Source organism: Sinohyriopsis cumingii, chromosome 4, assembly GCF_028554795.1.
Source record: "Sinohyriopsis cumingii isolate HCF-2022 chromosome 4, ASM2855479v2, whole genome shotgun sequence".
NCBI classification, from domain to species: Eukaryota; Metazoa; Mollusca; class Bivalvia; order Unionida; family Unionidae; genus Sinohyriopsis; species Sinohyriopsis cumingii.
In genome coordinates this window covers 115,156,752-115,170,356 of record NC_142964.1, presented here as the reverse complement: position 1 = coordinate 115,170,356, position 13,605 = coordinate 115,156,752, and the positions used below count along the sequence as shown (strand labels likewise).

At 35.5% G+C, this 13,605-nt stretch overlaps 1 protein-coding gene across 1 annotated transcript in view; it reads left to right on the top strand.

Moving 5' to 3' along the window:
• The window catches only part of LOC149801928 (uncharacterized), a 122,761-nt gene that overhangs the window by 56,678 nt on the left and 52,478 nt on the right, over window positions 1–13,605 (top strand). The window contains exons 17-18 of the mRNA XM_089956309.1: window positions 349–418; window positions 9,156–9,202. Of these exons, the coding sequence (XP_089812435.1) occupies window positions 349–418; window positions 9,156–9,202 (117 nt within the window). The remainder of the gene's footprint in view (window positions 1–348; window positions 419–9,155; window positions 9,203–13,605) is intronic.

Here is a 13,605-nt window from a genome sequence, read left to right as displayed (position 1 = left end):
TCATATTCCCTATCTGTTCTAATTATTCTTGGTATGTAATTAATGTAAGCTTATATCATTTTTATCTCAAATATTCTTAATTGTAAAGAATATTAATGCATATTGGAACTCTTAAACATTTTTATCATATACAATAAAAATGATTTTAAGATTTTATTTTAATTTACTTGAAACTATCTTTGCAGTATTCCACAGTACATATGATTTGCAATAGCATGTGCATGCAAGTGATAGAAAGACAACAATTTGATTCAAACTTACAACAAAACTATGAAAAATTTTATTACTTTTTTCTGGTAAATGTATTATTTTATTTGGAAGGTTTTCATTCTATATTTTTTAATACAGATATATGTGGTGATGTCATGATGTTCAAAGAAAATGAAGGAACTGTCAAAGAAGAGAAACTAAATCAATGGTACAGTGAACAAGACATTTAGGGTACAAACTATACATGACAATGATAGGCATCACTCTTTAAAAAAGGTATCTTTAGTTAGCATATTATCTAGTATTGCAGTGACCATCTTGTTGAAATCAACTGCCTGCAAAAATCTTTACAAAATGTGAATGCAAGCAATCTCAGAAGGATTGTACTAGCTGTGCTTGGCTTAAAATGGAAAAGATCCCATATGTTTATGTTTCTCAAACTTGTCATGTTGTCAGAATGAAATTGTGCATGCATATTGAGCTGCTTCCCTGATTTGATTGCAGTTCATATGGGGTCAAACTTTTTGATTTGAAAATTACATATAATAATGTTACTTTTCTAAGGGAAGAGGAATTCTCAAAATATTACTTAAATAACATTTTATTTAATTGACTTCATACAAACTAATTGGCAAGTTAAGTTATTAGTCATAAAAGTCTACAGTCCGGGGAATTAAAGGGTAATCAGTGGCATAGGCAATCTGAATCATGTTCTTTTAATTATTTCATGTGCACGTATGCTTGATATTATTGAATAATATTATGCTGGTGTGATCATTTAAGGCAAGCATGCATGAATTGAAAGCTAGTTATTGATATTTTCATTCAAGGGTATCTGAAAATTTCTGAATAAACTATTTTGCTTCTTTTAAGTAGGAAATAAATTTAATGCTGATCGACAGACAAGGTCACATTCTGTATGGACTTGATTCACTTGATTCAGACTTATGTAGATTATGCAATATAGATAAGTACATTGATCCAAAATGTTGGGGGATAAGTTTTTCTGGTGAGCAAAAAGCTTACTGTAAATGTATAACCCAGTTAGGGTATTCTTTCATGGATTCTGTGGTCAACTTGGGTATAGTTTATGGATGCAAATTTATGTCATATTGCACTATTTTGAGATGGGTTCAACTTAGAGATGGTCACAAAGCCTTGGAAGATGATCCACATTTTTGGAAGAGTGTTTTCTGCATCTTGCGAGCAAGAAGTGGCTGCTGTGAAGGGGACAATTACTTATGATACTCGATAGATAGGGAAAGATATTTCAATTATCAATAGTAAAATTTGTCAGATGTTTGCAGTTGGAAATGTCATTTCCACTGTTTGAACAACCTACCGAGAAGTGAATACAAAATTGCATTTAATAATGTATCAGCCTGAAAAATTCTGTAGAGGTGAATGGGAAGTACTTTGAGGAGATGCACAAACTTACTATTGATTTACAAAAAGAAAAAAAACAACAGTACATGAATATTCCAAACATTTAAATACCCAAAATACAAACTGTAGTCCTCTCTCTCTCTCTCTCTCTCTCTCTCTATATATATATATATATACACAGTGTGACCCCACTATAACACGGTAGTTGGGAGCCATAGAACCCGACTGTTAAAGACCGAGCTGTGTTATTAGCAACCATGTCATTTAGCTGAAGAAAATGGTGCATGTACCCCCAAAAAATTGCGGGGGATAGGTAATAAAAGTGGGCGGTAAAATACATGCTTCATTGGCATGGTTACCATCCTAAATTGATGGATTTCAAATGACAAATACACCTGTAGCGAAAACAGAAGGCATATGTAATAGTTTACTTTATTTAGAGAACCATGAATTGGTATATATACGTGAATACTGTTTATATATAAATGAATAGAGTATCAACACAGTGTACTCACCTGTGAATCTCATCATATACATTGAATCCACAATACAAGCAATTCCATCAAAAATATGCACACACACAGATTTAAAATATTCAAAAAATTTCTCACAGGTCTGAATCCAGTGGAAAATCATAGCACAATCAAGTAACGAATGACGAAGCACATCTACTTTTCAGTACGTCCCATGTCGGTAGAAGTTAGTTAGCATTTTAAGTGGCCGTTGGTAGCGTTCGTAAGCAGAAACTTTTTCCATGCAAAAAGGAAACTTTCACGGCACAGTAAACATGTTCCAGTTACATTGGAAATCGCAAAAATCTGTCAGATTCCAATACTTTTATTTAAGTTTGGTACTGACTTTCTTTGAAGAAAAGAACTTTGTTTTTATTTAAGATTGTTGTCGGCTTACTTTTATGAAGGGTGCATGTGTTATTGAAGTCACAGCTAAAGCGCATCTTTGGTGAATCAAACAAAAGCCCATTTCATATTGTGGCAGCAACATCAAATAATTGTACTGCATGATTGTGACTGATTTTTTTTCTCCATTTGCTGAGTACATTTTCATAACAGTCGATGCTTCAAAGGTAAACTGTTTCTTTTGAAATTTCTGCAAACTGTTTTTTCTAGGTACATTTTTAACAAAGAATTGCTATCATTTGGTCTGTTCTAGCTATTGTTCCTCCCTGCATATTGAATAAACCAATAAGTAAGATGTTTTTTTTCTTCTTTTTTTACATTTGTGTTAGCACTGTGATGCTGCCTTCCATGCATGCGCCAGAAATTTAACAAAGTGGTGTTCTGAAGGATTTAATTCTGACAGAAAAGAAGAGGAATTTTACTTAGCATCCACATACAAATGCCAGTCTTTGTAAATATATTAATTACTAGCAAGCGGCTGAAAATCTGACGAAAGATAGATTACAAGATATGCCTCGTCTCTTCATTACCCAAAATGTAAATAACAAAAAAGTGGATATCTCACAACATACAGTACTCATGCTAGATGTCAAGATAAGTGGATTATGATATAACAATGCACTGTTTAGATGTTTTGTCAAAATGGACAAAGAATTTGTTTATATAGCAATAGATAAATTTCAGTGCATTTTATATCCAATTTGCAGCTACCTTTCATGAGGTGTCTGAATTTTGCACTCAGAACCAATGGCTGTAAATACAAGTTTAAAACAGCCAACAATGTTGGCAATAAAAAATCGCCAGATGGTATATTTTGCCGCCATTGAGGAAAAAAGTATGTGACATTGGCGAAGCCCTACACAATCCAAGAATAAACATTTTACATGTTATTTTTTATACTTTTAAGAAGAAATAACTACTTTTTTGTGTACAAGAAAATTACATATAAAATTGCAGGAACCATGCCACGATCATCTTGTATTATTCAAACAAGATCTCTTCCCCAAAATGATATTAAACTTTTAACATTTTTTTCCTCGTACTTTTAAAAAAAAGAATTTTTGTTTGTGTACAAGAAAAATACATGTATATGAAATTTTGGATATATATATATATATATATATATTCAGTGTGACCCTGCTATAAGACGCTCCCGTATAACACAAATTCGGATATAAAACAGTCATGGCATGGGTCTCATGATTTTATATTCATGTGTTTTTCTTGCATACAAAAAAAATTTCTTTCATAAAAGTACGACAAAAACATCAAAAGTTTATTATCATTTTGGGGAAGAGATTGCACATGAATAATGATCGTGGCATGGCTCCAGAAATTTTATATGTATTTTTCTTGGACATGAAAAAATAGTTTTTTCTTCGTAAAAGTACAAAAAATAAAGTGTAAAAAGTTTATTCTAGGATTGTGAAGGGTTTCGCCAATGCTGCAAACTGCAATTTTATTTTCCTTAATAGCGGCAAAATATAATATCTGACAATTTTTTTTTATTGGTGACATTGTTGGCTGTTTAAATTTGTATATAGAACCATTGGTTTGGAGTGGAGAAATTTAGAGGCCCCGTGAAAGGAAGCTGCAAACTTGATATAAAATGCACTGAAAATGCCAAGAAAATTCCGTAAAGATATGATATGTCCTCCTTAAATTCATTCTGGAAGTTAATCAGTATAGAGTTATATAACTTTGAAATCGTCCTGGTTCAATTTCTTGTCCTATTTAGCACGTTAGCCACTACTTTGAAGCTCTTTATGGCACAAAAAGCAAAATGCAAGTCCTGGCGTTCAGTTTTCATACAGACTGACCAATTACGTTCCCATCGACTTTGCATTCAAGCTATTCTCACTACCGCACATTTTTCAGATGGTTATTCAAACTCCTATCCCACTCAAATTGCCATGTTTAGCAGTCCCATCAGTTTCCGTTATGCAACGATTCATTGGGCAAGTACAAAATTTTGACCAATCAGAAAGCTCTTTTCAGCGATCATCTTTTAAATAATGAATGGGACAAATACTTATTAGAAAGCTCATTGCGGAATGGGATCGGATAGAGCATTATTTAAAAACAAGTTTCGGAGATGATATTTAAAAAAGGTTATGTATTGAGGAAAATCAGATTCAGGTGTTGGAGAAAAGCGAAATTCTGATTTAAAACAGAAAACAAGAAAACTCGTTTGAGGGCAGTTAAATCCAGTTTAAGTTAAACAAAAATACAACCACAACAATAAAACAAAATTTTATAATGAAATATAACACAGGAAGATGTGGAAAGAAGTTATTGTGCCCAAAATAAACAATACAATTACAGCTATCAGAAACAGGGAATATAAATGCTGCTGAGAATCATTCAGATTGATCAAGAAACAAAAAATAAATTTTATTATATCTTATGGATATCTTTTTACAGAAATGTTAGTGATATTACAATCACAAAATATTACTATATTTTTAGAAATGTTGGCAGAGTCAGTGAAATTTCAATCAGAAAATTTCACTGCAGCTATTTTCAGAAATTTTGGTCAAATCTCCCAAAATACCATAATTTTAGTGAAAAAGGATGTTTGAGTGAATGTCGAGAAATGTTCAGTGATTTGCTGAAATTTAAGTCACATTTTCACTAGGGTATGATTTTTGTAGAGCATATTTTAATAGGAAGCCCAAAAAATTACTTTGCACCATACAGTTGGGATACAGAATTTGAGTGGCAACCATTAGCAGCATTTGAATCTGTCTCTATGGATTTCGTACATACAATCCTGTTGAAGAGTACACCAAAGTCATGGGGACTTGATCCAATTCCAACATCACTGCTGCTTGAGTGCTTAGATCCAGTATTGCCTTCACTAACTGATGTTGTTAATACCTCTCTCATCTGGGGAATTTTCCCATCAATTTTCAAAACTGCCCTTGTAAAGCCTCTGCTGAAGAAACCAACACTAGACCATAACGATTTAAAGAACTACTGCCCAGTTTCTAATCTCCTATTCATATAAAAAAATCTTAGAAAAGGTTTTTCTATCCCAGCTTGTATCACATCTAAATTCAAACAGTCTTTTTAGCAATGTACAATCTGCATATCGCCCTTGCCACAGTACTGAAACTACTCTTCTAAAAGTAGTTAATGACATTCTCTCTGCGTTGGATAACGGAAAGATTACAGTCCTCACCCTCCTTGATTTGTCTGCAGCATTTGACACAATAGACCATGATATATTACTTCACCATCTCCAGCATGTATTTGGCATTCATGATACAGCCTTACTGTGGTTCAAGTCCTACTTCGTCAACAGGACACAAATTGTATCTGCAAATGGAATACACTCCAGCCCAGTTGATCTATGTTGTGGTGTTCCACAGGGGTCTGTTCTTGGACCTGTTCTCTTCATTCTATATACTCAACCGCTCTCAAGTGTCATAGATCATCATCCAGTGTCTCACCAATTGTACGCTGATGACACCCAAATATACAAATCTAGCCACCCAACTGAAGTTGATGCTACCATCCAAGGTGTAGAGAGGTGCATTTCTGATGTGAAATCATGGATGACATGTAACAAGCTGCAGATGAATGATGATAAAACTGAGGCCATTCTGATCACAACACAAAGACTTTCTCATTCACATTCTTTACCTCAAACAATAAATATCAGCAACGCCATCATTAAATTCACACAATCAGTATGAAACCTAGGTGTTACTCTGGACAGTACTCTCACATTGCACCAACATGTCATGAACATATGCAAGGCTGCATATCTTGAGCTGAGACGCATCAGCTCAATTTGCAAATATCTTTCAGTTGATGCCACTAAAACACTTGTGTGTTCATTAGTACTTTCAAGACTGGACTATTGTAACTCAATTCTGTCTGGTTCATCTCAATATCTACTCCAGAAACTTCAAAAAGTTCAAAACACAGCTGCTCGGATCATACTTGGAGTACCACGATCAGAGCACACCTCCCCACTGCTCTGTACCCTACACTGGCTATCCATTCGATCCAGAATCAAACACAAAATTTGTTCTCTGTGCTATGTTTCACTGTTGGACTCTAGTCCAACATACCTATCCGATCTCACACATGTGTACACACCAGCAAGAAACTTACGCTCCTTTTCTGACAATCGTATACTCATTATTCCCACTATGAAAACAAAGTCATATGGACAATGTCCTTTTGCATACCAGGGCCCAACAACATGGAATGAATTGCCCACTGAACTTAGACACAAAGACACAGTGATCACATTCAAGAGGGCTCTCAAAACTCACTTATTTTGACTGCAAGAACAAACTTAAAGACCTAATAATGTTTCCTACCTGAAATATTCTCAGCATGTTTTTTTATTTTTTAATGTTTTTCTAATTTCATGGTGTTTGTTTTTGTAATAATATTATTATATGTTTTTTATCTTATAGGTGTTGTCTGATGTAAAGTGCTTAGAGCTTCTAAAGATTAGGTGCCATACAAAGTCCTCATTATTATTATTATTATTATCATCAAGCCCAAATTCCACCTTGCACCAAATTTTCTATGTCCAAAGAGTAATCTATGCTTGTACTACCAGATATTAATTTTCTGATTATGTTTACATTTTCTCATCTTTTTTGGTCCTGTCTTTGTCTGTTTTTAAACATCTGTGGAAATAAATTAAAGAAAACTGACATGTGTTTCTTCAAATTTATGAGTATATAGTCATCCTTCCACATCAGCTACAATGACATATACATGTACTCTAACTCCCACCAATATTTCTATTTGAATCAGATAGTTTAGGTTATTAATTCTTCAGAGAGTATTTTCCATGATGCTATAATACATGAGCCTGCTTTCCATATGGAAAATGCTTATGGATTAAAGTTGCAACTTTATTCCATGTGGAATTTTCACTTGCTGTGAAGTACTTATGGAATTGACATGAAATAAATTGTCTGATTCCATACGTTTTTCAGTCCATATCTCTTCCATACATATTTCTGAAGTATTCCATATGGAATCCATGAGAGATTTCTGTATGGGATGTGAGATATCTGCTTTTTTTGTTGTTGACATTTCTGGTTTTGAAGAACAACCGGACGAGGCATTATCTCATAATCTATCTATTTTGGCTGCTTGCTAGTAATTAATATATTTACTTAGACTGACATTTGTGTGTGGATGGTAAGTAAAATTCCTCTTCTTTACACTCAGAATTAAATCCATCAGAACACTCACATTTTCTGTACTAATCCTTATCATCAGACCAGAACACCTGTGTCTCTATTGTCCGTTGACCCTTTGTTAAATTTTGGACTCATGAGTGGAAGGCAGCATCACTCCACTACAACAAATGTAAAACAAAAAAACAAAAACATCTTACTTGTTGGTCTGTTCAGTAGGCAGTGAGGAACTGTAACCACAATCAACCAAATGATGGCTAATTCCTTTTTTAAAAATGTACCCAGATAAAATAGTTTGCTAAAATTTCAAAGAAAACATTACTTTTGAGGCACTGACTGTCATGAAAATGTAGTAAGCAAATGAAAAAAAAATCAGTCACAATCATGCAATACAATTATTTGATGCTGCCACCACAATAAGAAACAGGCATTTGTTTGGTTCTCCAAAGCTGGCCTTTAGCGGTGACTTCTATATCGTATGGACATTTTATCAAAGAAAGCCGACTACAATCTTCAATAAAAATAAAGAACTTTTCTTCAAAGAAGTCAGTACCAAACTCAAATAAAAAAAATGGAATCTGATGGATTTTTGCATTTTCCAACGTGACTGGAACCTGTTAACTGTGATGTGAAAGTTTCATTTTTGCAGGGAATGCTATCAACGGCGACTTAAAAGGCAAACTAACTTTTACTGACTTGGGACATACTGAAAAGTAAATGTGCTGAATCCACAATACAAGTAATTCCATCGAAAAAATGCACACACAGATTTAAGATATTCAGTAATTATGTCACAGATCATATAGGTTGGAATTCTTTGGATAAACATAGCACAATCAAGTAATGAATGTTGAAATCAATGTATGTGATGAGATTCATGGGTGAGTACACGGTGTTGATACTCTATTCAAACGATACATAAGACATGTATATATATATATATAAAGTATAGAGGTATATGAACCAATCTGTGGTGCTCTAAATAAAGTAAAATATATATGCCTTCTTTGTTTTCACTACAGGTGTATTTCCCATTTAATATGCATCAATTTAAGATGGTAACTGTGCCAATGAAGCACATATTTTACTGCCCGCATTTATTACCTACACCCCCTTGCAAATTTTTGGGGGCACATGCATCATTTTCTTAAGCTGTCTGATCCGGTTGCCTATAACACGGTTCGGTCTATAACACAGTTGGGTTCCATAGCTCCCAACTACTGTGTTACAGCGGGGTCACACTATATATATATATATATATATATATATATATATATATATATATATATATGTCAGTTGTTCTAGATGTTAACTTGTAGTTATTTTACATTTTATCAAAATGTGTTTATCCATTTTTGATGACACACTGGGTGTCAGATCATTACAATGATACTAAATATGAATAGAATTATTTGTGTTCTTGTCTTCAGAAAATATTTATTATATTTAACATTCCTGTTTCCAGGCAGCAAGTTGGAAGACAGGGTACAGGCAATGAAAAAGCAACACAAAGTAATGAACACAATTTGTTTAATACAGAGATTTTAATAATGTATTAAGGTTTGAGGACATCTCTGAACACTCAATAAATATTTCATTTATTTATCTTTTGTCAACCTTTGCTGTCATCCACTTTCTTGAAGAAATGCTTGGGGCATCTTATATGCCGTTCCATTTGTCTGTCCATCATACTTTTTACTTTGTGATTAAGAAATGAAATTTGTTATATTTGTACATCATCATTTGTTGTGTGTTGCATACCATTATGCTGGGTGTCCTTAAAATCAAGGTCATGGTTCAATGTTCTGTTTTAAGATAAAGTTAAGGGATCAAGGGATGAAACTTTCTACATCATGACTAGAAGGTATATTGTGCACCACAATGTGCATGCTATCTACAAAATCAAGGTTACTGCACATTATAGTGCAATATTTTCCATTTCCTTTCACCCTTTCTTTTCCACTGTATAACATTAAAACAGTTTGAGATTGAAGGATGACACTTTTTATAATTATAGACAATTGCTAGAAGCTGTGTCATATAATGACATTGGAACAGCTATTCGAATGGTCAAGGTTACTGCTCAGTATTTTACATTCTCTATCAGATACTTCCTTCAACTGTATAACTTCACAGTTGGTGAAATTTAAGATTGTACATTCTATATCATTTCTCAGTGGTGTGTTGCACACCTCATGGGGGGAGGGGTGTCTCAAGTTCAGGATCAAGGTCACAGTTTAAGTGTTTAAATTTCAATGAGACTCTCACTTCTGCTTTTTAACATTAGAGTCGAAGCATGTGCCACAATAGGGCTTAAGTCTGATAAACCATGTTACACTTGTATTTCTTACTTTGATTTCATCTCGTGTGTCAGAGTCAAGGTTTTATCTTTAAGATCAAGATGGGGTCAGTGATCAATATTCTTTAACCCCTTTCCGTCTCGTGCCTTTTGAGACAAGCAATGCAACTATGGCTACTTAATTTCCATCTCTGACCAGTAATAGTATATCTGTCTTAAAGGTCATTATCAAATTATGTTATTTTGAACTTTTGTGCCCTCCCTAGGTTTGACGGGGTAGTCCTCAGTCTGCATGTTTTAAAACACACACACACACACATATATATATATATGTATATACATGTGTATGTATTATTGATTTGATTATGATATAGTCCTTGTATATAAATGATCTTGTTTGGTGGTATTAAAGCTCATTGTATGAAACAAACTCCATATCTGTCATAACATGCCATGTCACAACAAAAATGAGATTTTGTTTTTGGACTCCAACCCCCCAAACATGGTCATGTTTAAAAAAACCCCACAATTTTCAGGAATCTAGCCCAAAAGTTTTATTAACAACAATAAAGAACCTATATTTTTTGAACATTGTGAAATATTCTTATTATCTGTAGTATACATTAAAAGTAAACAGTCCTGCTCAGAGCTCAGCTAAATCCATCCTCAGGGCGTACAGTAGAGACAATTAAACTAAAAAACAGTCAAAAATTAAACAACCACCTTTTAGAAATTACTTAATTAGCTAACAATAGCTAGTGTTATGCATCATGTCAAATTCTGCTGTGGGAGAGTTCATTTAGCTAATTTGCATAGGTGAAATACACAAAGTAGAAGAAACCCATTCATCTGAAGTTAAGTACAACAGAGAGACATGCTGGAGAACAGATTAATTATTACACACCACTAGCAGCAGAGGGGGCGAATCCGACATTTTGTCCAATCGTTATTTTGCTTAATTATTACTTTCTGCACTCAGCGGATCCGGTGTAGTCAGCGCTGGTAAAAAAAAAAACGACGATGTCGTTGGGGGGATCGTCCAATCGTCATTTGGTTTAATTAACACCTTCTGCGCGTCGATCCCCAGCGTTGTCAGCGTCCGGTAAGCACATCGACGACCGCGTCGATGTCATCGCCCCCCTCTGCTGCTAAGAAGTTATTTACAATGAAAATTAGTTACAACTAACCGAATATTTGGTCAAGTCCGATACGATATCGTGTCCGAGGATCATGTAAATTTATCGTTACAAATCCATGTGGGGTCGACTGAGCATGACTAAAAAAGTTTCGAAAGACATTAAAGTCCATGTCACCGCCGCACCATGTCTGCCAAATATTTCGTAGCGTGTGTGTATCAACGCCGTTGAATACAGCAAGAATATTACAGTTGTCTCTGATTACTTTTGGAATCTGAGTGTATCGTTGAGTGACATATATCACGTCGGTGTTTTTATGCCTGCCTCTGAAAAATATCCTAGCTGGGTTTTTTTGATTGTCTAACATAACATCATCGTACACGACTAGATTGTTAACGTCGCCATCAATATCATCAATACCTGGTGCATCATTGATATCTGTAATAAACTCAATAACATTTTTTTTAGCAATCGCTGATGCATTCTCGTTGAAATCTTTCAACACCTCGTAGCATCGTTGATCATCTACGCTAGGAGCAACCAAATACAACTTATCCCACTTCATCCATCTCATTATTAAATTGAGTAACAATTGCGTCTTGCCGGATCCAGATGGTCCGATGATAATCATCCGGATCGAGTTTGGTAACGCTGCAACATGCTTAACTGGTTCTCTTGTTTTAGTCGCCGAAAAATCAATTATATTCATATCTCTATACATAAATCATGGATCTATATTGTGTGAAGTGTAGAGTACGTACTGGCACAAATGATATGACAACCGCTACAACAAGAAATAACAGATCGGCCCTTACTGGTAAGTGTGCACAATGCGGTACAAAGAAATTTAGATTTATTTCTATTAAACCCGGGGATGTTTTAAAAAAAAGCGAGGAGGTGATATTGCAGCCAGGTTATCAAAACTCCCCGGAACACCGTGGGCAAAGTATCCAGGAGAAAAGCACCTCCCAGGATATAGCTACTGTGGCCCCGGAACACGATTAGATATCAGACTCGATGATCAAAATCAGCCCAAACCCGGTGAGTATCCAATAAACGCTATCGATAAGGCGTGTCATGCTCATGATGTTGCTTACAAAAGTAGCGATCTGCAACAGCGTCATATCGCGGACGTAAAATTAATTCACGCGTTAAATGCTATTCCTGATAAATCCGTCAAAGAAAAATTAGCCTCATGGTTGGTAAAATCGGCTATGAAAGGTAAATTAATGATGGGCACTGGTAATTAATAACAACATGGAATCCATCTATTATTCTCCGAGAGGATACTGGAAGGGGAAGGCCGCAATTGGTAAGCTTGCAAGCGCTGCAAAGGTAACAAAGGCCACTGCGGCTAATTGGTTATCCAAACAGGCTATATGGCAAATTTATCTACCACCGCCTAAACAAATCAACTTCTCGCGCTTTGATGTCAGCGTACCTAATGAAGTTCATCAGGCTGATATACTATTTCTGCCGCATGACAACGGTTACAAATACGCGCTAACCGTAGTTGATGTTGCGAGTCGATACAAACAAGCGGAGCCGTTAAAAACAAAGTCAGCAACTGAAGTAGCCGCTGTGTTTAAAAGAATTTATCGAAGAGGTCCTCTGCGCTGGCCAAATCTATTACAAGTTGATCCTGGTAGTGAATTTCGCGGCGCTGTTTTATCAACGCTTAAACATCATAGCGTCGCGATGTGACGAGGTCATACTGCGCTACATCGTGATCAGGCAATTGTTGAACGATTCAATCGGACTCTTGCTGAACGGTTATTTGGATATCAATACGCGAAGGAATTCATCCAAGAAAAACGATCTCGTGAATGGGTTAAAAGGTTGCCAGGCGTAATTGCAGCGTTAAATAACGAGATTACCCGAGCAATCAACATGAAGCCCAGCGACGCGATTAAATACGAGTATATATCCAAAAGATCAAAAATAGATAGCGTTTCCAAGCCGATTCTCGGCGATGTCACTGTTAGATATCTATATGAACCAGGAGAGCTTGAAGGCGGTAAAAAAAGGGCTACCGATCCTATTTGGAGTGTTACCACACATAACATATCAACGATAACACGATCAACTGGTAGACCACCGATCTACAGACTGGATTCAACTGCTCCTCAGCGCGGATTTACACGCGAGCAACTACAAGTGATACCTGACGATACTCAATTACCCCCGCGTGGTCTTAACTAGCGCCGTTGCGTCTATTACACTCAAGACATGTCAACCTCACATTGTTTTTGACATGACCGAGACTGTTATCGATCCTGTCCACGGTAAATTGGCGAGCGTCTTTATCCGAATAGCGCCAACTCATTACACAATTACAACTTGCGCAGTGATTATTCTGTTGTTGTCGTAACGCAATTATTAATTCGGCATCAATATCAAAACGCTGCTGTTTTTTTTTATCCTGTTGGCGGTAACCCGAGAGTTTTCTATCAATGACGCTTGCATTATTGACTCCGTCA